The sequence below is a fragment of the Fundulus heteroclitus genome, chromosome 24, assembly GCF_011125445.2.
Source record: "Fundulus heteroclitus isolate FHET01 chromosome 24, MU-UCD_Fhet_4.1, whole genome shotgun sequence".
NCBI lineage: Eukaryota > Metazoa > Chordata > Actinopteri > Cyprinodontiformes > Fundulidae > Fundulus > Fundulus heteroclitus.
The window spans coordinates 24,623,247-24,647,703 of NC_046384.1; the positions used below are offsets into that span (position 1 = coordinate 24,623,247).

A 24,457-nucleotide genomic window follows, 5' to 3' on the forward strand; every position below is an offset into this window, starting at 1 on the left:
ACAACCTCTGTTGAGTTGTATTACTGAAGCCATCAAGTTCAACAACAGAGCGTTGGCTTCATGTTCTGCTCAGTTTATGGGAAGCAGGGAGGACACAAGGAACAAAGACTAGAAGGACAAGGCAAAAGGAAGGGAGGGAAAATGACTCAAGGAAAGCGAGAAAGTAAGGACTCAAGGAATGAAAGAAATAATAAGACAAGGATGATAGGGAAGGAAGGAAATGAAGAACATATTTAAAAGATGGACTTAGGGAAGGAAAGAAAGCTATGGAGAAAAGCAGGGATGGCCAATAGGGAAGAAAAGGAAAAATAAAAAGTAAAAAGTAAAGGGATAAAAGGAAGGGCCCAAGAATGTGATGAAATTGCCCTTTGGAGAAGGTAGGTGGGACACAATAAAACAATGAAGAATGACATGATTAAGGAAGGAAAGGAGTGAAAGAAATGAAGGACAAATAATAAACAAAGAAAACACATACGGAAGGAAGAGAATTAGGAGGAACATAGCATTTAGATAGCAGGATAGGACACAAAGGTTAGAAAATATAAAGGGTTCCATGCTTATTCAAACTAGAGAACACTAAAATTATATTTCAGACTTTTACAGATGAATCGTGGTTGAAGATTGTTAGCTACAATGGTACAATCCTGAGGGAGTATGTAAGGGGGGAGCAGCTTGTTTGTTTTCTGTTTGAGTCATCTGTTCACTTACTGTTAAAAGCTTCCTTTAAGGTTTACCCAATGAGCCATGTTCAGTTCAAGGTTTCCAATCAAAAATAACCTTGTTTAATTAAAAAACTTCAGGAAATAAAACAAATTCTTTACTTGAATATATCAATGTAGCACACTGATGATTTGAAGGAATGGAAGGAGCCGCATTAAATATTTCCTCTGTTTTTTCTTTTTTGTCACATCTCACATTCAAAAGCAACACATCATTCTCTCATCCAGATTACGGAAAATGTTCTTTAAACTTGCATCTTACCCACAGCCTTTAAAGGTGGTGGTAGTGTGACGGTCTTCGTTTCTTCAGAACCTGCACGACTTGTCGTAATCAATAGAACCGTCACACTTGACACTTGAATCCCCTTATTGGGTGAGGACTCTTTACCCAATGTGGAAGTCAGCGGTTGCCATGATAAGTGTTGTTTGAACAGTGCAGTCAGTAAGGAAGGAGGTAGGAAAACAAACAGCCAGTATGCTTCCTCTTACGGCTAGTCTAGCCTAGGAATGTCGGGATGTCTTTTACTGGCCCTAAGGAGCTATAAGAACTCCCACAATCCTTTGCGTAGCATCATGTATAAGCACAGCCCACCTCAAGAAAGCAATAAACATGTACGGAGAGAAGAGAGGGCGCAATTTGTAGTTAAATTTTGAAAGGCTGTAGGCCAGGATTTGATTCCCATCATCCATGTGGATTTCTGTTGCGTAATGACGTCGGAGTTAGACTGTCCGAAATCGGCACAGCAGTCCAAAGCTCTTTTTCTTCCCCACAATAGAGTTCTATTGAGGGCGGACATAGGGAGTTCGTCTTCCAATTGGCGGGTTGCCGGTTCAATCCCTCACACCAACTGTCTGTCATTGTGTCCCTGGGCAAGACACCCGGATTGCCTGCTAACAGTGGTACAGGGGCCCGGTGGCACCAATGTATGGCAGCCTTGCCTCTGTCAGTCTGCCCCAGGGCAGCTGTGGCTACTAACATAGCTCACCACCATCAGGGTGTGAATGGATGAATGATTGTAGTGTGAACGCTTTGGGTCGTCGGACTAGTTAGATCACAATACAAGTACAAGCCATTTACCATTTGGCCCATGAAAGGTCAACTTCATGGGGTACTTTGATGAACTTTTGACTGAAGGTTGATTATAATATTTATTGTGTTCAAGATTGAATAAACTAAACTAGACAAACATGAGTTGGTTTAGACAGCTACTTACCTTTTTTTCTTTTGTTTTCACTCAATTTATGTCTGTCTCATATTAAATTTAGCTTGATGATTTGAAATGTGACAAAAACAGAAAAAAACAAATCTGCAAGGGCCCAAATACTTTTGGTACATTTCCAATTCCTCAAAACCAACTTTGCTTCAAAATAATGTTTAGCCCAATAAAACAAGAAGGTATTTAAACTTGTATTTACTCAATTTGAACATTCATAGATGTTCCACTAAAGAATCAGAACAAAAAGACCACAAAAATACAGAATCAATCTTTATTTATATTAAATTAAAAATATACTTTTGACAGATTCATGTAACAAACATGAGGAAGGGTATTTCTCTGATATAAAGCTTTGGGTGTGATTTCAAAGGACTTGGAGAAAGATAGTCACCAATGACAATTGATAAGAGAGACATGTCAGAGGGCGAAGAAGAGCAGCAAATTCTCTCCATTGTATCGCCTCCAAAAGCATGCAAAATAAATCGGAAATGAAAAGGGAAAGAAGCTGGTTTGGGAAAGATGTGCTCTGCATTTCAGGAAAAGGATGAAGGTAGACTTGGCTCAGTAATATATTTAATAGAAACTAAGCAGAGCAAGTAGCACTGTCTATGTTAGTTGGCAGCACTGGTTTCACAGTTATGATGATAAATAAAAGGACTTATGGAGGAAAATAGATTTGTAAATATGGGTGGGTTAATCTGGCAAATACAAAGGAAATGAAATATTAAATTACATTGATCAGCTTGCCTCCAGAACTATTATAAAGTTTAAGTGTTTACACAAAACAAAATAATACATGAGGACAGCTACCGAGGCTTGGAGTAGGGCCACTGAACAATTGTACATGATAAAAAGGTCAACAAGCACTTTTAAAAACAAATCCCCATTAGTCCAAAGACACGCTCACATAAAGCAAATATGTAAGTCTCTTTTTGTACAAGTCGTGATAAGCAGGAGAAAAGTCCGAGAGAAGGCCGATATAAATTCAAAGCATCGCTTCCCTTCTGTACAAATTCACCATGTCGGCCTTTGCAGTGCTTTAGAAAAATACTATTCACATTTGTTGCTGTAGGAGTATGTGTAGATAAAGTTTGGAGGAACACCCCCCTCTTCCAGATTCTGTACAGTTACACTGATCTGGTGTTTTATTGTGGAAAAGAACAAGGATGACTTTTTATATAGATGATACATTGTGCAATTATTAAAACCCAGACAAGCAAAGTTTGGAGCTAGATTTACAACCCAGTTAAATAATGTACAGCAGGTGACACAACAGTGGATAATCTACGTCCGTGATAGCATGGAGAAAACGTCATCGCACACACACACATCTCTTGAAATATTTCAGATAAATTAAGTCCCAGTTTGTGCTGTTTAACTATATATAAATATAAGATATATTTGTTGTACCCTGGACAAAACTTCCAGTGGTGTTGTCATCCAAGAACAGGGCAGAACTCTGCTAGAAGAAAACATTATTTGCTATCAAACACCACTTTAGCCTGAATGGAAGGTAACAAGTGAGGTGTTTCAGTTTGTTGTCTAGCTTCGGATAATAAATTAGGTGAAATATTATTTTAAAAAAATCAGTAGTAGGCCTCTCACATATACAGAGTTAGACTATTACATAAAACATTTTTTAAATATCTGTCTTTCATGCTTTCTGTTTTTCTGCGCGTAGAGTAGAAACAGATTTAAATTACATGGTCCAAGCTCACAAATATTTGCGTGGGTTCTTAACAAAAAAAAAAAAAAAAAAAGTCAGCAAGTTTTTCAAATAATAACAAAAGAAAGTCATTCCAGCAGATGGCATATAGTGTAATGGCTTCCCATCTCCGTCGCCTTCAGTAAAAATAATAAATGTCAGTGTTTGGCCAAGTTCACATATTCAGGAGCAGGTGTTTAAATTATGACATATAAATAAATAGCTGTATTATTGTTCTCTTTCCTGTCCATTTGACCATACAAGGCTTCTATCTTCCAGTTATTATGTCTACAGTACTAAAGTGGTTTAGAAGGGAAAAAAGTTATGCCATGTTCACTTTTATGTTCTTTAGTGAAGAACTATATAAAAAGTATCTGTGTAGGTGCTGTACTTTTATTCTCTATCCAAAAAAAATCTCATGAGACTGCCTTAAGGTTTTCTGTACCTACAGGTAAAACAGATCTAGAGAAATAGCTAACAAAATAAAATAAAGTATAGCTCGTATCAGTGAACTTGGCCGAACAAGTTCAGTGATACATGATATGCTTTTTCTTTTTACACACACGTCCCTGTAACGACACAACAATAACTAACCTGTCTCTGGTTTTCTGTCTCTGAAACACAAACTGATTCAGATCACTTTCTTGAAAATATAAGGCCAGGTTCACGCAAACATGAGTTCTGAAGATGCTATAAAAAAGATACACTATTTGTGTGGTTCGGTTTCTTCTAAAAACTCTTTGTCCATTTGAAAACACCAGATGTCTTGTTTTCTATTCCTTCAAAATTACCTGGCTTGACTTAAAAAAAAGGAAATATAGAGTTGGATCAAGTTCACTCATACAACTTTAGGTTCTAAAAAGTAAAGTGACAGTTGCTGGTGAAGATTCCCAGTCATCCAGGTCATGGTCATTCCAAAAAAAGGAAAAAATCCAAAACAACTGGTCTTCAAACTTCTGAAAACAAGTCTAGTTGTTTTGTTTTTTACTTTTTTTGGAATGAAAGTGAAAGTTAGCGTAGCTCTGTTTTTTGTTGGGTTTTTTTTGTATCTCTGTCGACATGAAAACCTCACACTACTGCCATACACACTCATTGAAATGCTTTTCTAAAACAATTGTTAGAGTTCTTCCAAGTTCACATTAACAGGAGAATGTTATCAAACAAAGAAAAACCTAAACATTTGTTTGAATCTGTTTTTGGACAAAAACTGAAATTTTTCTTTTGATTACATGGAATTAATGTCCCTACCTTCCAGCTCTCTGTGCCTTTGGTACAAAACGATTAACAGAGAAATTTAGGAAAAGGCTAATGTTAATAATGTAATTTGTATTTTTCAATGTTTAGCCAAGTACACACACATTAGCAGCACAATCAATTATTTTAGTAGTTCTGTGACCATACGGAGAAAACTTCTGTACCTTCCAGTTTTCTGTACTCACAGTCCAAAATTGCCTTAGCCGAATACTTAAAAAACAACAAAATCCGTCAAGCTAATTCATACATACGAGAGTATAGGTCCTTAAGTAAAACACATTTGACACAACTGTGTAGTGCTTTTTTTTCTTTTTAAAAACCAAAAACCCCCTTCAAAGACAGAATTAGCCTGTGGTTCCTGTTTAGTTGTAGCTAACAGTACAAACTGATTTAGACCAACAGGCCAAGCTAGCATATATCAAGTAGTTGACAAAAAGAAGAAAAAACGACGACTGTTCCTTCTTCGTGTGTTCAGGTTTCTCATAGCAGTAGCCAAAACTGGTGATGGTACAATTTTAAGTGTTAAAAAGCTATTTTGTTTGGAGCAAGGTACGGTAACTTGCCTTTGTTTTGTGGCTTAGAATAAACAGTGCCATAAAATTAAATTAAACATATGAAAATTTGGCCCAAATAAAACTTGAAAAAGTTCTATTAGAACAGATCGTCTTGCTGTCTTCCATGCCAGCAGCACCAACCAGGAAAGGTTTTCCAAAACATATATCAGCCTTTGCCAGACTCACATATGTATGAGTATGTTCTAAAATAAAATCGAAAAAAAAAAGAAAAAAAAAATTATAAACTCTGCCCAAACTGTTGTGTTCGGAACAAGATCTGTCTGTAAAAACATAAAGCTGCCTTCTGGTTGTCCCCATTTCCTGTGCCAGCAAAACAAACTGGCAAAGAATATTTTTGAACAGATGCATTTTGCAACTAAAACCAAATGAAAAGTGTTACAGGAAGTCATATTTTCCAAAGAGGCCCATGCATGTATGGACTTTGGGTTCAGCTACATGGCAGCAGGTAACACAGCTCAAGACCAAAGTAAAATATATTTCAAATGTGAGTCGTCAGTGCAAGGGAAATAATCAAGTTCTTTCACAAAAAGAAAACTAAAGATTTTTGATAGACACAGAAAGATTATCAAGGTTTTTAGAAGACAAAACATAGCTGGGATAATCTCAACTCTAAATGTTCTTTTTTTCAATTGGTCAATGAAAACTGACATTAAAAGTTGTGATTGCCATGGGTTCTCTGCATTTCAACAACTGAGATACTCACACAGTCTAGTCTGAACTACAATGTTTTTTTAACAAATTTCGCATTGTTTATAATCCTGCCTTTGCCTGTCGTTTAATTAAGTGCAAATAAAAAAAAAACAATTTAATACTCAGTGTGGCTTTTTTTTTTCAAATTTAAAACTCTAGTATTGACTATTGATTTCTTTGCTCAGTATAAACAGGTGGAAATATGCTATTAATATTTAACGTTAATATAAAATGTTGTCTCTGTTTCAAAGAATTTGAGTTTTAAAAGTTGATATGAGACACTGCTTTATAAATTAGCCAATGTGTTCATATGGAAACCTTGAATCCTACACATTTAAATGTATTTCCTTCTCCCCATTGAACTCGTGAACGCATTACTTTCCTCGGACTCTTGCTGAAGCTTCTGATTTCTTAAACGTCAAACTACCAGAGAAAGCAGTTGAATATTTCAGTGAGACAGTATAGAAACACAGACTTTCTACCCACATCTTTGATCAAAGTGCTCCAGGGAAAGGAAGAACATACTGTATATAGCTTTACATGTGCATAGTCCAACCCTCACAGACACGCATACATATAAGGTAAACAAGAAACTAGATGGAGTTTTCCATTGCATGAAAAGCAGTTTTAACAATGAAAGCAGTTTTTACAAACTGAAAAATGTTAGTCTTTTTAAAACATGTTTTCTTTTCTTGCTGGATGGCAGCAGAGGCATCAGTAGTGACTCTAATGGCTGTTCTCTTGAGAAGAAAGATCAAGGAGCTGATCGCGCATCAAATAAGGCCGCTGACAAGCATTGAAAGAGTGAGAACATTTCCGTGGCTTTTGGATAGATGCAGATACTTGTTTATGGCAGAAGGTGGCGCGTCTACAATAAAAGAGATACCGAGAAATTATTTACTACACCGAAATTAATTTACGATAGTGTAACAGTTGCTCAATATGTCAATTTTAAACAACTTAAAACTGTTAGTCTAGAGTTCGCCAGTTGCAAGAAATCAGTTGTTAGGATGTATCTTTTTAAACCATGATGACAAGATTTAATGTATTTAAAAAAAAAAAGCCACCAGAAACGGACCAACACACAACCAATAGAAGAACTAGCAAAACAAGGTAGGGGAGGAGCAGGTAGAGGAGCTAGAATGATGCTCCTGAACAGTTTCAGAAAGGATTGCCTCCTTGGGGTGCCGACTACTTAACAGAGGTCACAGGGTGCATTGTTTCCAGAAATCAACAGAGGTGCATTCTTTGACACATGTCTGATGCCATGGTGTCCTTTGCTCTTAACCGCAATAACAACAGAGCTCAGAGGGGCAGTAAAGTTCAGAATTTCCCTTTCTAACCTGCAAAATATTTTTTTTATGATTCATTCCTACACTTTAAAGTCCCTTTAAAGAAATACAAGAGAACTTTATGACCAGATGCTTTCTGATCCCGTGCACTGTCAGCCAGCTGGCTGAAAGAAGGCTTCTACATTTTTCCCTTGCTTACAAGAAAGATAACTTCAGCTGATTGTGCTTTTCGCAACGGGAAATATATCTGAAAATAATAAATAAAGGAGCACAATCCATCACACTTATGAAGCACATTCACTTGAAATCAGCCAGTAAATCTGCTGTCTTTTTAACTTTAGTCAAAAATCCAAATAATGATTGGAAATGTTATCGTAACCAACAGCGTGTTAGATGTTAGTGAAAGCTTTCTACACATCTTTACCAGGCTTGCCGATAAGTGTGGAGGGTGCAGTAAGTGATGATATGTGGCTGGTATGTCATGTAAAGTTCTTTAAGCATACAGTAAAACTAATCGGTTTATAAAAGCAAAACTAAGTAAATAAAATAGTAAAATGCATTGGTCCTTGATTTGGCTCTTGGGGTGTTGAGAAGTCATGAATCAATAACAAACTCTGGAGTTGGAGGAGTTTTGTCTCTCTTGTAATGCTTAATAAACCTCATATTCATAAGGTTTTATCTAGGAAACACTAAGTAAAGAAAGTAACGTCTGAGCATTTTCACATAAACAATTTGAGCAACCAAACTGAAGACGGGAGTGCTGTCTCTACTAGATTTGAAACTACTTAGGTAAAAATGACAACATTTAAAAAAGAAATGTTCTAACGTTATGGTAACTGTTTGGATATCTTTCCAGTCCTGAAAAGCACAGTCAGTTATGTTGCTGAAGATACCGCCTCACTGCAACCTCGCAGCAACCGTTAGGTAGAAAAAAAAAATGCCTCTTGGTGCAGGTGAAGGTCATGTAACTTAAAGAAAGAGTTCAAGATGTTGGTGTTTTTCTGAGTATGAAATGGCGATAATACATTGATGTTGATCTGGGTCCCCATTCTGATTTGCATGATGCCATTGACGAGTTCAATAAGAAATTGTATTGAAATGGCTGTGAGAACATTAAAAGAACATGGTTTTTGTCAACTTTTCACAACGGCCAGGATCACTAAACCAAGTAAAACAAAAGGTAATACTGCACAGGGTATGTCAACAAATCCGGTGTAAAACCATGCATTCCTGACAAGAAAAGGCTGATTTGCGAAGACTCTGAAGTGTTTCAGGAGATTTGTTGCCATTCCAAGAGCTTTTAATTGACTCTTAATTTGTCAGTATCCACACATTTAAAAGCCTTGTTTAAGCCTACTGCTGGTTATTATCTGTAGCTGTCAATTACACTGCCACTGCGATGTTTTCTCTTTCTCAAAGGGGTCCGACTGGCTTGCTGGAACACACACTCATCCCAATCACACTGATGCAAACCCAGATCCACACATTAAAAAGCAGTATGTTTTACTGTGCTGTGCTGGTGCTGTCTCCTTCATTCCTTGAGGTCTTCATTAGTCGGCTTGTAGGAACCTTCCCTCGCCCTCTTAGTAGATGTTTTTCTTTCTAGCGTTCTCGCTCCCTGTGATCACCAGTTTGAGTTCTGCCTCTTTTTGGATGATCTTCACACACAATTTGGCTGTACGCAGCAATTTCCATAAAAACATTTACTCATCAAAGTTAGTCTCTGTGGTGTGATGGGAAAACCAGTGTAGAAAATTAAACTTTTCAGCACTGAAACCATGTATAGAAAAGTAATAACAGTGTATTTCCTTTCCTTGAATCAGATTTTGATCATTGTCAACAAGTTTACAGAAGTCCAGCAAAAAACAATCAAACAAGCCCTGGATATTTTCAGGCGATGGTTTACAGTCTGTGGTTGAACTACAGACAGAAGAGATCATCGTAGTTCAGGCCATCACATTATCACAGTAACAGTGGGATTAGATGAGTTTCACATATTTGATGGAAAATCCAAGAACACGCGGTATAATTCGGAAGGCAAAAACACTGAATATGACTCATAAGTCTTTTTATGTTGCTCTTTCCGCAAGCTAAAACGAACTGTGCCTCCTTTGCCCGCATTTTGCTTTGTTTCCCCACCTCACGCTTGCAAAACGTGACAAATCGGCCATTGCTTTCTTATTTAAGAATCTATTGCTCATCCTCTGGCTTTTTGTTTTGCTGGAAGATAACAGAAGTCCTGTTTCTCTCACAAATGTGACACTGACGTGGCTGGCAGTGAGTTTATGTCCCCAAAGCTTGATCCTTTATGTCTGAGAGTTGTGCATCTGCCTTGGTGCAACATCATTGAGTCCCTCAACCGTTCTCTGTCTGATCTTTCTTGCCATAACCATCTCAGTGAGTTGGAGGATAGTCTCTATCTACAAAACAGAAATGGACTGGACAGGGTATAGACAAGCTGTCCGAGTTGGTTGTACTTGTCCAACCCCTTTGGATGTTGCTACAGCGGATGGCACATTATCTGGAAAGAGTTGGGGCAGGGCTTTGTACGATGCCACTGATGGTGGAACCAGAAAGGATGTCTGGGTGGCAGGAGGCAAGAGCAAAATTGGGGGGAAATCTAGACCACAGTGTTTCGCTGCCTGTAGGGAGGAGGTGGCAGAACGGTGCCCGCCTTCAGAGCAAATTCAGACATGTACTCAGAGTTTTCAGCTACCGCTGGCCGTATGTGTCCATTCTGCTTGTAGAACAGCTTGGCATTGGCAGTGCCTCCCTGGGCCCCATCAGGGGCCACCTGTATGGATGACTTTGGAGGCAAGCTGTGCTGCCAGTATTCAGGATTGTCAAAGGTTACTTTGAGCCTCTTCCCGCTGGTCTTCCCTGATGTATGCCCTCCATGCTTTAGCAGGCTCCCAGGATGTGAGGTGGCGTAGCTCTGGTAGGCCGGCAAGCTACAATGCCCGATGGTTGCCGAAGTGGACAGGGAACCCGATTGGCTCACTTGGGATTGAGCAGAAGTTCCTGTTTGGCTATGAGCGATGGAGCCACCTGGATTTCCAGGCTGCTTGACAGTGTTGTGGGCATGGAGGATGTGAGCAGCTGGACCATGGAGGCAGGGCAGGCCAGCTGGAGATGGTTGTACAGAGGGCAGAGGGTAGTGGGGCAGACTGGTCTGAATTGTAAGTGGGAGGTGCGAGCCTGGTGTTGAGGCTGAGATGGAAGAAGGAGGCAGGTTGGGTAAGGGTATACCATTTCTCCTCAGGGTTTCGAGGCCCATCTCAGCAGGACTGTGGAAGGTGTTGAGATAGAGGGGCTCATTGATGTACTCATCTTCTCCTTTAGGTTGACTGTTGGGGGTGCTATGGTACCCAGGGTTGTCCAAAGCATGGATCTCACCATTTTTACGTCTGGACACAAAGGGGTTCTCCTCAACAGGGTTCAGATACTCTGCAGGACAGATGAGAGAGAGAAGATAAAGAATTCATGAGATGAAAACTAAATAAAAATCTGTAGAATTTAAAAAGTGCAAGAAGGATCAGTGACTAAAAAGGGTTGTATAATGGCAATGATGGTAGCCCCTGAGGACCAGACGGACAGAACTCCAACAGTGGAAACTCCATCTGCTGGGGGTCAAAGTGGCAATCACATGGGACCCTTTTTTGCTGCTTCCAAGCATCGTAATAGTGAGTTGCAAACTGTCAATTTCACCCAGTCTGGAACTCCTCAGCTTTGCTCTAGATGTGTTTTGCTTCGGGCTTTGTTACATTTGAGGCAGCTCAAGAATCAAAGAAAGGCCTGGTGGACTGAATTATGATCAAAGGCAAAGCAAAGCCTGTAGTAGTAACTGTCACAAACCCCTGTTGATGCAAACTCAGCAGGAATCTTAATCAATACAATGAAGATGAAATAAGCAAGCAAAGCAACGGGCAAACAGTACTACAAAAAGGTTGCATTCACTGATGCAACAAGTAAAGGCATGGCAAAACAAAGTCAAGATCAACCATAATGCTTCGTCTTTGTTGCTAAATTAATTATTCTGTGTTTTCACTTGGAGTACCTGAGGAACTCTTGTCTTTCACTGCCGTCATATAGCCATCCTCATCAGTGTCCCCTCTAGAAGTTCTCTCCCCCAGGAAGACCGTGGGGTCGGCGCTGTATCTCTGGGCCCCGCTGTCTTCCCCCACAGCTTGGCTCTGGCTCTTTTTATGCAGGCTGCCATTGCAGCGCTGGTCGTCCAGAGCGGGAACCTGGCTACCCGAAGCCTCCTGATTCCCACCGCCTTGGGCACCGGCCAGGGCTCCATCCACCGCATTTGGGCCGCCATCCCGATAGCCAAACTGGTTCTGTGGTAAAAAAAAAAAAATGGATTTCTTAAATAGTAGAAAACACTGCTGTTCACACTACAGATAAGAATAATGAATATAAGGGATATTTATTGTAAGAGCCAGTTATTCTTAATGACAAATTCACAAATTTAACTTATACAGCCGTTAATTAAAGTACAGGATGCCTACCTAGTCAGGAAAAGTATGGAATTTTATTGGATTATATTGTAAGAGCCTCAATACATATAGAAATCCATCCATTGTTCTTTTCAAGGTTCCATATTTAATTCCTGACCTCTTTTGTAATACCTTCATAGTGACCTTTTAAAGAAAAAAAAGAAAAAAAAACTGGCAAAGACATCATTCAGACCTTTGTTTTGTGTTTGAATAAATTTGGAATTTAAGTCTGGAAAAATCTTTAGGGACCATGAAGGGCAATCGGGCAAAGTAGCAATTCTAACACCGGAACTTCAAAAAAGAACAAACATCCCCAGAAGAAAACACAAAACATGACACACAAAGCAGAGGGCTTCTTGCGGGTCTGCGTTGGCTCGCCGTGGGCTGTTTAATCCGGGCCAGCTCTTCTGCACTTGTGCAAACGGTGAGCGCAAAGCAACAATTTTAAGAAGCAGAGCAACATAAGACAACAAGAAAAGTAAATGTCCTGGGGTTACATTCGTCCACCTCCTCCTACAGTCTAACCTCCCCTGCAATCAGCTGCCTCCTCCTCCAAATTTCTTACTCATTGCTGCTTCAAAGCAAGCCATTATCTGCTCCTCTTTTCTAAGCATGAAAGCAAATCGACTCAGATAACTGTGAGACCACGTCTGCAGAGGTATAAAAAGTAACTAGATTTTACTTTCAAAGGAAGGCAGTTTAAAGATGAATTATTTCCCTGTTTGACTGGACAATCAAAACAGAGATGGAGTTATTGACCTTCAACACCGGTGCCCTGTAAGACGAGACTTGCTGATTGCAGGGGTTAAAGCTGCATAAGATGCAGAGCCATGTTCCAGTAGCACAAGGTGTATGCTGCATTAGCCTGCTCTTATTGTCTATTAGTAAACGGCTCGGGCCTTTTAAGGGGGGATGTATTTGCTTAGAAGGCGCTGAGTAATGAAACTCGGGGCCTGGGGACCTGAGTGCATAAAGAGTCCAGATTTAAGCCAGAGCACTGGAATGGAAATGATGCAGCTAAAGCATTAGCAGAAGAAAATCACTGGTGTATTGCAAGCTCTTTCCCACCTTGAGTACTTCTAAAGGACAATGGCTTAGGCAGTGCAAAATAAGGAAGTGAGTGAAACCCGCAGAAATGAAAACACATTTGACATTTGAGTATCAAATTATTTCATTGATCTATAAACTTTAGTTTTTCTCATTTAGATGCTTTGAAAAGAACATTCTCGCTTAACGTTGTTTTTGCTGTGGAAAAGGATTCACTCATTTTGATTTATGGCCGTTCTTTGATTAGGTCACTCAAACATCTGTTTTTTTTTTTAACAATTCAGAGATGGACTTACTGGGGTGTTTTGGATCATCATCCTATCACTTAACCCAAGTGCGCTTGACTTATGGTTCCCAGCAATGGTATGGAAGAGACCTGAATTTACGGTTCCAGGAAGTCCTAAAGCAGCATTGTAGAGCCAGACCATCACATTATGCTTGACTGTCAGAAATATGTTTTTTTTTTTTTCCAATGTGGCAGGCCAACTAACCGCTATAAATCATTTATATAAAATGTAAATAGCAAAGGTCCTGAAACAGAATGTTGTGGAACTGCCATAGAGCAAGATTTTCTTATGTTATGGCCTCAATTCTACCAACAGACTGGGAGCAACTAGACAGCTAAGATTTAATCCAGTTCAGAGTACTTATGGACAGTTTGCAGCTTTTAAGCTTAGAGGGAATGACTAAATGGCTGTAAATCTTTACGGAAAGAAGACTGCTCCCACCAACCTGCCTTTGTCCGGATCTTGTTTTATTAAAACTGAAATTAGATAGCATCACACAGTTTCAGTTGAGTAATTGTTTTCTGAAATCAAACTGCATTGTGTGCCGAAGGGTTTCAGACCCCAGGTGTTCCATCAGTTCTTCCACAATAACCTCTTTAGGAACTTTAGGACAAACAGAAAGTGTACTAATTGGCCTGTAAATGCTAATTTCCTCCTTGGCGTATGGGTGTTCTTATGGGAATTTTGATCCTGGAATGATGTGTTGCTTTTGAGATCTTTGCATCTCGCAAACAACATCTAAAGCTTTCTGCTGATTAGATGTTGTTGTGGGTTGTTTTGGTACCCTGTGGATGAGCCACTGATGCACTCTTGGATTGAGTTTGGCATGCTGGCAACGTCTGAGTAGGTTCTCCACTGTTAACAGTTTATTTACACTGGTGTTTAATGGCTTTCTCTGTGGTTCACTGGAGTCCCACTGCCATAAAAATAGCTTTGTACTCCTTTCCACTGACAGATGTCAACAACTTTGTTTTATATCTGTTTTTGATTTTTCATTAAAATCGGAGAAGGAATTCTTATTAAAGGATTTCTTGATTGTGAGGGTCTGGGAGAACTAGTGTGACTAGTGATATAGGACAAAAATGTGGCAAAACATGTTTAACTTCTGTAGTTTTTGCAACTTTTTCCACATGGGATACACTTACATCCTCGTTAAATAAAATAAATTTTTTCCAGATTATGTTTGGGTCATGTTTTAGTTTTTTTTTTTTTTTTTGTTTTTTACTTTGAACATTTCTTGACTTTTCCTGTCCTCTTGTCACCTCTCAGCCACCATCCAATCAGCTCAGTCTCCTTCCAACCAACACCTTGCTGTTAATCAGATCCACCTGCTGCACTAATTAGTGAACTCTGTTCACCTGTCTACATATGCCGGCCTCAGCCAACTCATCGCTGCCAGAACGTCTCATCTCTTCATTGCTTCTCCTGTTCCTGTGTGATGTGCCCTGTCTCTTCTGGATCTTCTGTGCTTAGCCAGCTGGACTCTTCAATTAAAAGTTCCTGTCTCTGTGTGCTGCAGTTCTGCCTGTTTTCCTGTGAGCCCCAGCCGCTTGCTCTGCCTGTTCTGGTGGTTCTCTGGTCTACATCGCCTGATCTAGTCCCTTCCTACCTGCATCTTCTGGTCTCCTGCTCTTCCCTGCCTGCCTACATCTGCTGCCATTACTCATCTGCCTAGTTCTGGTTCTGCTTGCCTGCCTCACCTGCCATTATTCACCCTCTCAATAAACCTTTTAAAAATACATAACTCTGTGTCTGGCTGAATATCAACCAGACACAGCAGTAATTATTACAGTTTGTCTGTTATTGACATTTTTTTGATGTTCGGAGACATTTAGGCGGGACAAAATCTGCAAGGTGCAAATACTTTTCACAGCTCTGAAAGGTGACATTAAAAAGAAAGTACACTCTTTAAATGGCTCTACTATCTCTTGGGGTGTTCCATTAAATGTTCATATTTAAGCAATAAATAATAACATTATGGAATCTGTAGGATTTTTGTATACTTGAAGTCATTTAAATAATTACCAACCTATTTATTTATACATTAAGAGTCTTAGGATCCTTGGGGGTCTGCTGTCTTATTACATAGAGTCTACATTGCTATGAATTTGGCATTAATTTGAATAAATAAAAAAATAAATAAAATTGTCATGTTTTCTACTTGACCAAATAAATGACAGTATTTTGACATTTTTAATTCTGTGTTTAAACTCAGCTTGCTTTTGCTTAGCTTTAGGCACAAAATTAGGTCTAGGCTTTTTGCTCAAACTACTTTAGGTTTTGGGAGTCAAACATTTTCAGATGAAGCTTATTATAAACTTGTATATTAAATGGCTGGGAAACCACAGTGCACCTCGTGGACTACATGGTTTAACTGTATAATGCCAACATTTTATGCTACCGCCTTACTCTGGCATAATTTAAAGTTTTGTGGAAGTTACAAAGTAACCAAACTTAGGAGTAAAGCAATCGGCAAACATTGCTAGCCATGAATGGATCAGATGAAATTCTAACAGAATAGGTTTTATGCTGATTACTCGCAGTGATCTACTGTTACATGTTATCTGTTAAATAACGTCTTAGGGGTTATGGTTTGTCTTTGATCCCATGTATTACAAGATGTAGCAACTATTTCCAGTGAAAAGAATTAAACTGCAATATGTTACGTTGTTGGGTTATGAAGTTATAGTTTGCCTTACAACACATCTTCTCATCCCTTCAGCGGTGCCGATTTCCTGTTTTACTGTGGAAACATTTAGTTTGATGTTTTATGTCACTACTTTTGAAGACATCAGAACTTCTTTTAAAGAGGAGCAACTTTCTTACTCTGTTCGAGTCAACCCGAGGCCTCACTGTTCCCGTTGAAGGGGCCACATTAAAACCTCGAGGCACCAGGTACTCCTCCGCATCCATCAGGTCATCGAGGTCCTCTTCGTCCAGCAGGCTCTGGAAGAACTTGCTGTCATTGGGGCTGGGAAGCTTCATGCGGTCATCTCCCTGAATCAGAAACATGAAATGAGAAATTGATCCAGGAGGGATTACAGATGCTTGGACATCAATTTACTCTGAATACTAAATTGGATACAAAGCTTTAAAATATTTTGTTTGTGTTTTTTTTTTTTTTTTTGTCATACTTAATTATTTAAAAATTCAAACATAAGACACAGACCATGTAAGAAAATACAAAAAATAAGTTTCATTCATTGAGGGTAAAAGACTGCCCATATGTGGAAAAGGTAATTGCCCCCTGAATCTAAAAACAGGTGTTTCCACCCTTTTCAGCAATAACTACCATTAAGTGTTTGGTACAATGAAGAGTTTTTAAATTTTACTGTAGTCAGACCAAGTCTGGACTTTGACTAGAACACTTGAAAACCATCCTTAGGATTCTGTGTCTGCGCTGTTTAGAGGTGAACTCACTAGCGGGATTTGGATTATTTTCCTGCTGCATAACCTCAGCGGCCTTGAACTCAAGGTCACAAACTGATGGTCGAACATTTTCCTTCAGGATTTCTGCCAGAAAATGGATGGCTCCTGAGGCAGTCAAGTTGCCTCAGACCATCACTTTACCACCACCATATTTGACTGAAGCTATTTTTTGAAGTGCTGTGATTACTTTTACTCCACATGTATTGGGTAGAACATCTTTGAATAAGTGTGACTTTTGTTTCTTTAGTCTACTTCACTCTCCTCCATTTGTGAATAATGGCTTCATTGTAGTTCTCTAGAGTCGCAAAGCCTTACAAAGCACCTTGTAACACTTTCCAGATGGATGCATGACAGTGGCTTGGCAATGGGAAAAATGTATTTAAGCCCACTCTGTGTTGCCACAAAGGTTCTGTTTAAGTGATATTTAAATTCTATAGTTCTGGCAGTATAAGGTCAGGATGGGGCTTGTGAAATTCAACCAATCAAAATGTGTTTAATCACAGGTAATTCTGAATTTAACAGGGGAGGGCCATGCTATTTAGGTCTGATGGAGCATTGTGTTTGAAGATCTGACTACAAAGCAATAACAGAACAAATGTATGAGGGCCAGAATACTCATCACCACTATGTCCTGGCAGTAAGCATACCTGGATTACCAGATATCGCTGTGGATCGCGAGCCATTCTGCAGAACTCTGCAGCTAGTTCCTTGAACTTCGGCCTGCTGTCTGCATCAATCATCCAGCCTGGACAAGAAAAAAGAGAAACAGAGCAGAATGCATCAATACACACATGCAGATTGGATGAAAGAATTACTAAGAAAGCCATCTAATGGTTCTTTCACTTTCAGCTCAACCTTCCTAAACGTTTTGTCATCTTCTAATGAAAGACTCATCTTGACCTTCTGTTGCTCTTATAGTCCATTCGTTTCTGTTCAGACACTCATCACGTCTCCTCTGCACATTGAATGAAAAAAAGATATAATTTGGGTTTTTTAGATTTCAAAATAATTCTCAGTATTACTTGTAGGATGCACCTAACTATTCTTTGAGCAAGAAACACTCAATGACGTTCTTTTTAGTTTCTCCTTTATAACTCCAACCTTTGTTTATCCAAAGAATGCTGGGTGAGCAACAGAGACGCTAATTCTAATTGAGTTCTGTACAATCTGAGGACTAAGTGTCTTGTTCAAGGGCATTTTAAGAGGCAGATAAAAGGGGTAAAGATTATTTGTGTTTTATTTTTCTTTGAGTCCGAGGTCCATATTTTTCTCCCCCACCGGCTGCAGCTGCAGTAAACAGAGCTAATCCCTGAAGAGAAAGCGAAACAACGGGGGCTCCGGCTAGACGAGCGAAGCTTCTGATTTCACTGACCGTACCTCTATTACATACTCGACAACACTGACTGCTGAGGTGTACGGTGGATTTCAAAAGTGCAAAAATACAGATCACGATAAATCATTAATATGACATAAATCACTGACAATTCAACTGAAAAACAAACACATCTGTTAGAAGGAAAACAAGCTGCAAAAGGCCGAACCGCAAACAAAAGCTTTGTTTCATCCCAGGAAAACAAGATACATTTTCTTACATTCAACTGGTTGGAAATCCTAAAGGAAGCCATTTAGAAGAAACCTGTCAACTGATTTAGGTAAAACATGCAGACTGAGAGGCCCGGACAATTTTATGGATGAGAAATTTTTGTTCATTTTTCAGTGTTCATAACAACATTGACCAAAAATGTCAATTTCTTTGCATTAATTAAAAGGAAAATGTCAATCCTCCATGGTAGGTATAAGAAAAAGTTTTAGGAAGGGGAAATTTGCTGCAGGGCTTTCAGACATTTCTTCAGTTCAGTCAAATCTCATTGTAGACCATTAGATACTCTAACTTTAAGTTGCAACAGAGCAGTAGGTTTTCATTTCTAACTTGGTCTGCAGAGAGAATCTCAATGAGTTCCTGAAAGTTTAAATTCACAGTGGCACAATTAGCCAGCCTTAAGAGGTGTGTTCAAAGTTTAGAAACAGTAATTGTGCGACAAAAGCCCAGATACCCGGCAAGGGGGAATGTGGAAAATAAATTTTTTAGGGGTGTTTCAGGCATAGAGAAGTTCAGATGAGGTTGAGTGATGACCAGACGGGTGCGAGGGAATCTGGCCAAGAAGCCGATAGCTGGCACCGCTCGAAGCATGTTCTGGCAATAAGCGTCTGGCCTGTTTCCTGGAAATATGGGAGGGTGGATCTGTCGGCAACCCTGCACAGAGGCACCATGGCTCTGAATACAGCCAGGAAAAGGAGAGACGGGGGAGAATCAGATGATGGAGAGGGAGATGGGGCTTTTGGATGGGTCGTATGAGCTGGAGAGAAATTTGGGGGTAAGTCGGGTGGGAAGAATGTGTGGTGGTCCAGATGGAGCATGGCACCAACAAAGAACGAGATTGAAGTCTCTGGTGAGGACGGCCTGTCCATCACAGACCGTAAAGCAGCAGCTCATCACAGTTTTATGACAACACAGTTCCACATATCCTCGTTATAAATCGGCATCTCTTATGGCCTTGAAATGAAGCTGCAGAGCATCAATAACATCTCACCTGATGAATATCAAAGGTTTAAGCTCTTTTATTAAACTTCAACTCATCTGCATCATCAGAGATGATACAAGTGATATAGCATGACTTGCAGCAGTAGTCCAAAAAAGAATAAAACTAGATTAGACCTGTTACTACTTTGGACTTATGCTCTGTCGGATGTTTAAAGCATTTACTTATTTCTTTGGTCTCAAGCACTGATTCAATCATTATGCTTTACATATAATCTGTGTAATAACTATTGTCACGACTGATTGGACTTTTGAGTTCAGTCTCTCGTGTTTGGGTCCTCAACAAGATCAATATTGTACAAAAGAATCTGAGAACTGCAGACTAGGAGAGGCAATCTCCAAGGGCAGAGAGGTGGTGAGGAAATATATTGACAAAGTGACTCAGTCCTGCACTCCCTGGAGGCGTTTGGCTGCTGCGAGTTATTGTACAGATGTGCTGTGGAGGTTGGGTCTTCGGATGGCTTCCCTTTGCCTGGTTGAACTGCTGCGGAGGCAGACCAATTCTGCATCAAACAACTGCTCCTCTAGCAGGGACCTTCCATGCTTCACCGCGCACTGAAGTTCCAGCCAAAAGCTGTGTGCCGTGAGCTCTGGTGGTTCCTTCAGATGCAACCTCTCCAGTCTTCAATGGACCAAACTTCAAAGTATTTTAATCAGGTGTAGGGACACAGATTGGTTGTGCCCCATCTTCATGCACTAGGAACTCTTGGCTTATTGAAAGCCCCCAACACCTCCTGCAGTGTGAATTAAGGCCACTGGGCCAACACTCTAAGGGAGTGGTGGCCTAGTGGTTAGAGCAGCGCGCTTGGACACAGAGAAGGATGCAAGTACCCGGTTCGATCCCCAGCGCCTGCACTCTGGGTCCCTGAGCAAGACCCTTAACCCCAGATTGCTCCCCGGGCGCGGCACATGGCAGCCCACTGCTCCCCCAGGGTGATGGGTTAAAAGCAGAGAACAAATTTCGACCCTGTGCTTCTGTGTCTCTTTCTCTTCCTATCTGGAGTAGATTTTCTTCCAAAAGAACTGGTTCCTTTCCATTGTTGACTGTCAGGACAGTAACACTTTGATGTCAAGTTTCCCTGTTGATTCAAGACGCATTTTTCTGAAACTGGCAAGAGAAATCAATTACCAGTGGAAACAGCAGGGATTGGGGCCTGTTGAGTACATGTAATATGTTACATTCTCCAGAAAAGCTAAAAAGATGCACAAATAAAACAGCCCCGACACTCTACAGGTTTGGGCGCTGCTGTGTGTGCTGGTTTTAGTTTTACTGTCAGTATATTCTGAAAGTATCTTTGATTTCTTTTACAGCTATCTATCAAACCCCAGCAGGAGACCATGGCATGCAATCAGAAGATGTTCTTGCATATAATAAGCTGAGAGACCCCTGCAAACAGTAAATATATCAACACTAAAATAAAGAAAAATTCAGTTAGAGCCTTGTCTAAATGTGCATCACCTGAATCATAGCAGCATAGATAAAGCACCGCTACGAATCGAAAAACATCTCCACTGTGTGGAATTCAATTTTAAACACCATTGTTTCCTTTGCTGAACTTCCTTTTTGATGCAGGAATTAAAAGAGCAAATCAGAGTGAATTAAATTTAATTGAACTGCACTGGGTCTCGTTGGAGAGGATTTGTCTCAAAGGAGCTGAACCTGTTCTGTGCAGAATGCCTTGAAATGACCTTGTCTGTGAATCAAAGTTAAATAAATAAACTTTACTGAGTTCAGTCTGTATTTTGCTAATCTTGTTGCAGCATCCTACTCAATTCTCTGACCAAGTAGTTGCCTGGCAACATCATCAAAGTAGCTACTACTCCCAGCCACATATCCAGCATGTGTAATCCCAGTCACTCCTGCACATTTGCACGCATTACTCTAGATGTAATGTTTTAATTAGTGATCTATAGAGGTACTGAGAACAGAACAAGGCTTTATACTTTGCTTCAGTGGCCTAGTGCTGACACCAGCAACATATTTTATCCATTTCCAGTCCAAAAACTGGCGGGCATCACTGCTATAAAGCAACAAAAATCAATGCCTTGCTTCACATAAACCGTATATTTCATCATACGTATTTACTGAAGCCTGTGTGTTTGCTCACATTTCACCATGACCATGTAGACATCGATGGTGCATATGGGAGGCTGGGGCAGGCGCTCCCCCTTCTCCAGGATGTCTGGGATCTCTCGTGTGGGAATACCGTCATACGGTTTGCCACCGAATGTCATCAGCTCCCAGATGGTCACTCCTTTTACAACAAGAGATGAAAAAAAGGACACAAGCAAGAGAGGAATTGAGAGAAGAGGTGAGACTGAAAGTAAGGTGTGTTGTCAGATTAAGAAAACCGGATTTCAGATCAATGGCATCTCTTAAGTAAAATGTATTTAGCACCCACCATAACTCCACACGTCACTCTGATGGGTGAACTTTCTGTAGTGGATGCACTCCAGAGCCATCCATTTAATGGGCATCTGTGGGGACACACAGAGGCAATGTAAACATGTTTTAAACCCCAAATGTGGCAAACAATCTGTTAAAAACCCTATCTGTTAGACATAAGAAATTCTACTCCGCTTTTAACTTCCATTTCATGCTTAACTGTCTTTTCCTTCCATCAATAATACTAGTATTAAGACTAATCTAAGGAACTCTTTTCCTACCTGCTGTATACATGATCCTACTAGAGAAAATGTGTGTGCCACATGGTTTTACAATATTGGTGTGGGGGGGGAAGAGATAACAATATCTGACATTTCTAGGGGTAATTGGCTTAAAGATACAGTAGGTAACGTTTATATAACTGTATTTTTACATATTTCTTGAAACTGTCACTATGTCCTGACAGTAAAATATGAGACAGATAATCTGAGGGTGGGTTGGGGGGTGGGGTCTCTCTGGCTCCTCCCTGTGGTCTTCCTGCATTTGCAGAAATACACCGCTCCCGGTCAGAAACAACCAATCAGAGCCAGGAGGAAAATTGCCGGTGGACTGCAGCTGTGTGGAGAAATGGTGGAGAAACAACTGGCTCTGCAGGAAAGCTGCCAATTTCTCAAGTGCTCAGAAAACAAAGACACGTAAATATTGGAGTAGCACGTCAGGCTCCACTGTGGAAGGGCTGCAGCACCGCAGAGAATAAGGAGCTGGGAGATGTGCCTGTTCACCTTGTTCCCAGGTTGACTCAAAACTCCCTACTGCAGCTTTAAGCTACATTTTTTAATATTAAGACAATGGAGCAAAAACAAAAACATTCACCCTGTAAATGAATAACTTATAACACGTAACAGAGACCCATACTAATATCAAGCTTTCCAGAAAATATGCATTCCTGCTGCAACTGGTAAGAATAAAAAACTACTTTTTGACAGCATTGTATATCTTGTGATTTAAAATTAATAGCCAAGGACCAGGTAAAGGGATAACACAAGGACATCAGATTGAGCCAAACCCTTGGAAGTTGAATTGTAAATTACCTTTTTAAAGGTAGAAAATGAGATTGTTTTACCATGTATCTAATACCATCTTTATAACACGAAGGTTTGAGCAGACTTGGTACGAAACTGTGATAACAAAAGGATCTCCTGACATTCATGACAATGACAAAGGGGCACACATCCTAATAACAATATGATTCCAATATTGATGGCAGTAAGGGTTTTTAGCGGCACACTGCATAAGCCAATTACATTCCCTTTTTTTTTTGCATGTGAACGCAGGCATCGGTCATCCAAAACTCGGCCGCCGCCTTTGTGTGAGCGACCGGCTCTCTTTAGGGAAATGAACAAGAAGAGAGGAAATGACAAGCTTCAGGTTGGAAATGTGTTACCGAACCCTCCACTTTCAACTCCTGTTGATTTATCTCCCACAGCGCGTCTATTTTTATGGAATGCATGCAGATGTGCTGACAACAGCTCTCATTTATCAAGGCATCAGTGAATACCAACATGGAGTCAATCACTCAGATGGCTGCTTGCGACTCGTTCGGGTTATGAAAATGCTCCCCCCCCCCACCTTCCGGCGGAGATAACAGCCTCGAGTCAAGATGCAGCGGCTACCTTTGGGCCTCCAGCTGAATAGATGTGGCAATGAACAAGCCAATTTAATAAAGGGAGTTGATCAGAACAATTTGCATAGCGAGTCTCGAGCGGGGGAAAGCGAAGGGGCTTCTGATTGATGTAGTCCCCGAACAAAACAAACTGACTGGGATTTTGGCTGCGTTGTTTGTTTGGATGAAGTGCCTCTAAATTGTATCACTAAAACAAAGTTTTCCAGACATTTTTTTCTAAAAAAAAAAAAAAAAAAAAAAAATTTTTGCTCTCTGATCAAAACAGACCTTCATTTTGCTTATTTTATTTTTATCCCCCCACCCCCAGGCTTTTCCATGTTGAGAATGGAAAAGCCTGATAATTGGCAGTTGATAAGCTACTTAATTATTTTTACGCATCAAAACCTAATTAGTCTCATTAATAAAGTGTAGGTTTTCTTCTCAATCAAACAAAAAAATTATCAGACAAGTAATTCTTTGGCATAATCAGTGAGCCATAGCTTCATCCCTTTAGGATCACAATACTGGCACTTCAATAAAAAAATAATCTAATGATTAGTCACTAATACAATCAAGAGGTATGTTAATTTTGGTAATTGTCTTAGTAACTGAGATAACAAAAACATACGTTACTTTGCCAAATGTTTCCCATGGTCTGGCTTCACACACATACAGTATGAACCTGAGTGACATCCCATTTTTAATCTATATTTGCAGCTAAGACAGCTGCAACTCTAGTAGAAAGACTTTCTACGACATTTACCAGTGTGCTTACAGCTTCGCTCCACTCTAATTTATCCCAAAAAGTGTTCTTGGTCAGTGTAAAACATTCAATCTAATGATAATCACCTGCAGGATGATAGATTGCTTCATCCCAATGTATTATTATGAGGAAGGTCTTCTGCTGAATGTGACACGACTGCAATAGGTTAGATTTCAACATAATAAAAGTTTTAAAAAGCAATGATCTAACTCAAAACACATCCAAATAGCTTAATCCATCATGAAATGCTGGAAATGAAATTTTCCAATTTTACTTATTCCTTCCGGGTGGCTAACTATTACAATTAATGTCTGCCCAGATAAAAGCAA

General features: G+C 39.9%; 1 protein-coding gene across 1 annotated transcript in view; it reads right to left on the reverse strand.

Annotated features, from left to right (window-relative positions):
• Positions 1 to 2,193: 2,193 nt before the first annotated feature.
• The window catches only part of LOC118556248 (receptor tyrosine-protein kinase erbB-4-like), a 70,211-nt gene continuing 47,947 nt past the window's right edge, over positions 2,194 to 24,457 (reverse strand). Inside the window, exons 5-10 of the mRNA XM_036128249.1 lie at positions 21,719 to 21,794; positions 21,425 to 21,571; positions 17,365 to 17,462; positions 16,115 to 16,285; positions 11,510 to 11,795; positions 2,194 to 10,899 (exon numbers count right to left, since the gene is read on the reverse strand). Coding sequence (XP_035984142.1) covers positions 10,073 to 10,899; positions 11,510 to 11,795; positions 16,115 to 16,285; positions 17,365 to 17,462; positions 21,425 to 21,571; positions 21,719 to 21,794 — 1,605 coding nt within the window. The 3' untranslated portion in view covers positions 2,194 to 10,072. The remainder of the gene's footprint in view (positions 10,900 to 11,509; positions 11,796 to 16,114; positions 16,286 to 17,364; positions 17,463 to 21,424; positions 21,572 to 21,718; positions 21,795 to 24,457) is intronic.